The 3,035-nt window shown below is 42.8% G+C and overlaps 1 protein-coding gene across 1 annotated transcript; it reads right to left on the bottom strand.

Annotated features, from left to right (window-relative positions):
* Positions 1-293: 293 nt before the first annotated feature.
* On the bottom strand, positions 294-1,983 carry AMIGO2 (adhesion molecule with Ig-like domain 2). The gene has a single exon (XM_015413165.1). The coding sequence runs from the start codon at positions 1,981-1,983 to the stop codon at positions 412-414; it is 1,572 nt and encodes a 523-aa protein (XP_015268651.1). The 3' UTR covers positions 294-411.
* Between the last annotated feature and the right edge of the window lie 1,052 nt (positions 1,984-3,035).

A 3,035-nucleotide genomic window follows, 5' to 3' on the forward strand; every position in this document is an offset into this window, starting at 1 on the left:
ATAACACTACCAGCTTGATACAGGTAACAAGCTAAGGGCATAACTTGATGGGGCAATTCTCCAATGTAAGCTCACTTCAGTGAATGGAAGCAGTACATAAGCATGGCCCATCAAACTATACCCAAATTATTTTAAGCACAAAGATTAAAATGACAGCAGCATATACCATAACTGGACCTCCTTCTAACAGAGAGCTAGGAAAACACGTAGCAAAGCACTCCTCCCCAGCTTTAGTTCAAGCTTATACAATAATGGCATGTTTTGCCGTCCCTGTCTTGTTGATGGGAGGAAGAACCAGACAATTATTCCAGTGATTTCTTGCACTTTTTGAAAAAGTCTCTTTTTTAAAAAGGCTAGCTGAAGGCAGGGGAAACTACTGAGAAACTGTACAAAACGAACACAGGCAGAATACTAAGAGGATGGCATAAATGGTGTGTCTGAGAACACAGAGTTCACGGAATCCGAGTCCGACTTTGTTCGAGGGTTTTTTAAGATACTTTCTGCAATGACATTATCACTGGGGAACATCCTTACTTTCCCATTCTGTCCTGGCTTTGGCTCTTTCACAGGTTCAAGGAAGACCACCCTTTTACCGCTGCTGGCTTTCTTTTCATCTGATGGAAGTTCATGGGGAGCACTGGAGGTCAGAATTGATGGGTGAGCATTACTTTGGTTCGACTTCTTTTTCTTTCGCTTTGCCTTACACCGACAAGGGCACGGAGTCAGGTAGAGGTACAGAAGTACCAAGATAATACTAGCGACACATGCGGCAAGGGTGGTGAAAGCGGTATTGAACGTTTCATGAGAGTGAGACCTGTCCATTGTGAAATTGCTGACATTTATCCTCACCTCGATAGTTTCATTCAATAATCTTCTCTTGTTTATTGCAGTGCAGGAATAAAGCCCAGCATCTTCATACTGGGCCTCGTCTATTTCCAAACTCCCATTGCGAAACACTCTGAAGTGTTCAGTTGTCTTGTTGGGCTCCAGAAATCGATTGTCTGGACTGATCCAAATGAAGTATGTGCCTGCATCACTGATTTTAGTGTCACAGTGTACGATCAGCCTCTCCCCAACTTGGGCTTCGTGAATAAACCCAAACGCATGGAAAGAGCCATTAATGGTACTTTCGGAGCAATTCAAATAGTTGTCATGCAATAAAGGCAGAGTGTTAGAGCCTCTGGAATTTGATTGCAACGCACAAGTGTACTCAGTCTTGAAATCCTCCACGGAACTGAAGTGTCTAAGATACCAAAAGCTTAACAGGGAATAAAGAGTACAGTCACAGTAAAATGGATTCCCATGAAGATAAATTCCACTAAGATGTCTGGCTGGCACTAAATTTATGTAATGAATAGGTATTGTCTGAATACGATTATAAGATATGTCTAACAGTACAAGTTCTGAGAGTTTATATTTCCCAATGTACAATTCTATTGGGAATTTTGTGAGATAATTGTAACTCAAATACAGCTTTTGCAATTTGTGTATTCCTCCAAAGGCTGCAGAATCAATCTGTGCAATATAATTATTGTAAAGCAGAAGAACTTCCAGCACTCTCAGTTCTTGAAAGACAGGGCTCCCCAGTGACCTCAGGTTGTTGGAGGACAAGTCTAAGGACTTGACATTTGGAGTTAGAGAAAAGCTTCCAGAGGAAATACTGCTAATACTGTTATGACTGACAATAAGGGTGTTCAGTTTCTCTAGTAGTACAGGCATCCAGTCATGATCCAAAATCCCAATTCGGTTGTGACTGAGATCCAGCCTTTTTATATGCTTGAAGAGTGTTGACGGCACCCTTGAAAGATTCTTGCCAGTGCAGCTCACAATGTCACTAGCACATATACAAGATGTAGGGCACATCCCAGAGGCACTGTGACATACAGTTATGGTGAAGACCAAGAGGCATACCAGGTTCTTGCAGTTCACCTTAAGATTAAGAACTCTGCCGAGAGCTGAAATTGCATGCCACACTGAAGACATGACTGTGTGTTAGCCGTCTTCCAGAGCTCCTCGCCACACTGTATACATGTAGTTATCTTTGCACCAATGACTGTTAAAAGAAAGAAAAATAAAAAGATTATCATCTAAGAGTCACACAACATCTTACAGAAGCATGGTTCTCACTAGAAAGCACATCAGTGGGGTTAGGGGAAGAGATGACTATGCAACTGCACGACAGGTGAATTGCATTCTCACATAGAGCGACTGCCTATCTGCCCTGAACTATACAACCATTTCAATGACTTGGCTCTAGAGACAGTCTACACAATGACCATTCACTGGTGCTGGGCTATTGTTTGCCTTGCTATCAGATGGAAACAAAAACTGCTCCCATCCATTAATATATCCCCACTAAATTAAATTTCCCATTCCTACAACCAGTGCAAACACAAGCAGCCAATCACTAATTTAGAAGAGGCACTGGGATACCAGAACACAAAGTAATGTGGGTAGAACAGAATGGGGGGGGGGGGGGGACTGTGTTGGGGGTAAGGGTGGAGAAGGGGCACATCACATTTATTTAGAATATTTAGAATGTTCTTGCAAGTTCCACATCAAGGCCAGATATAGCGAAAGAACTGGAGAAGAGCTGAGTAGCCCGCAGGATAGGCTTGGCTGGCTGACTGCGGGCTTTTATGGGAACCACAAGAAGAGTAGATGATGCTTATGACTGCTTCCACCGCTACTAGCAGAGAAACAGTTCACCTCACCCAGGCTCAGCACTGGCTCCATACTTCCAGTTAGTGGGCTACCCTATTCCAGCTCTTGTCTCCTTCTCTTTTTGGCACCTATAAAGGAATGTGTGCTTTTCCTTCACAAAGCAGCTCATGCTGCCATATTTTTAGCTGGAGGTGAGGCAGAATGTAGAAAAGTAAGCAACATTAGGGGTTATGTAATGGTAGCGCAACTAAGAAATTGTGAAGCACCATTATAACTATATCATCAGCTGCCTTATAAAGCACCCTCCTAGTTCTGTGTACTTAAACAACTTTGACTGCTGTGGACACATGTGGACTGCTGAACTGCAATTG

This window comes from Gekko japonicus, unplaced genomic scaffold (genome assembly GCF_001447785.1).
Source record: "Gekko japonicus isolate JY-2015 unplaced genomic scaffold, Gekko_japonicus_V1.1 scaffold5244, whole genome shotgun sequence".
Taxonomy (NCBI): domain Eukaryota; kingdom Metazoa; phylum Chordata; class Lepidosauria; order Squamata; family Gekkonidae; genus Gekko; species Gekko japonicus.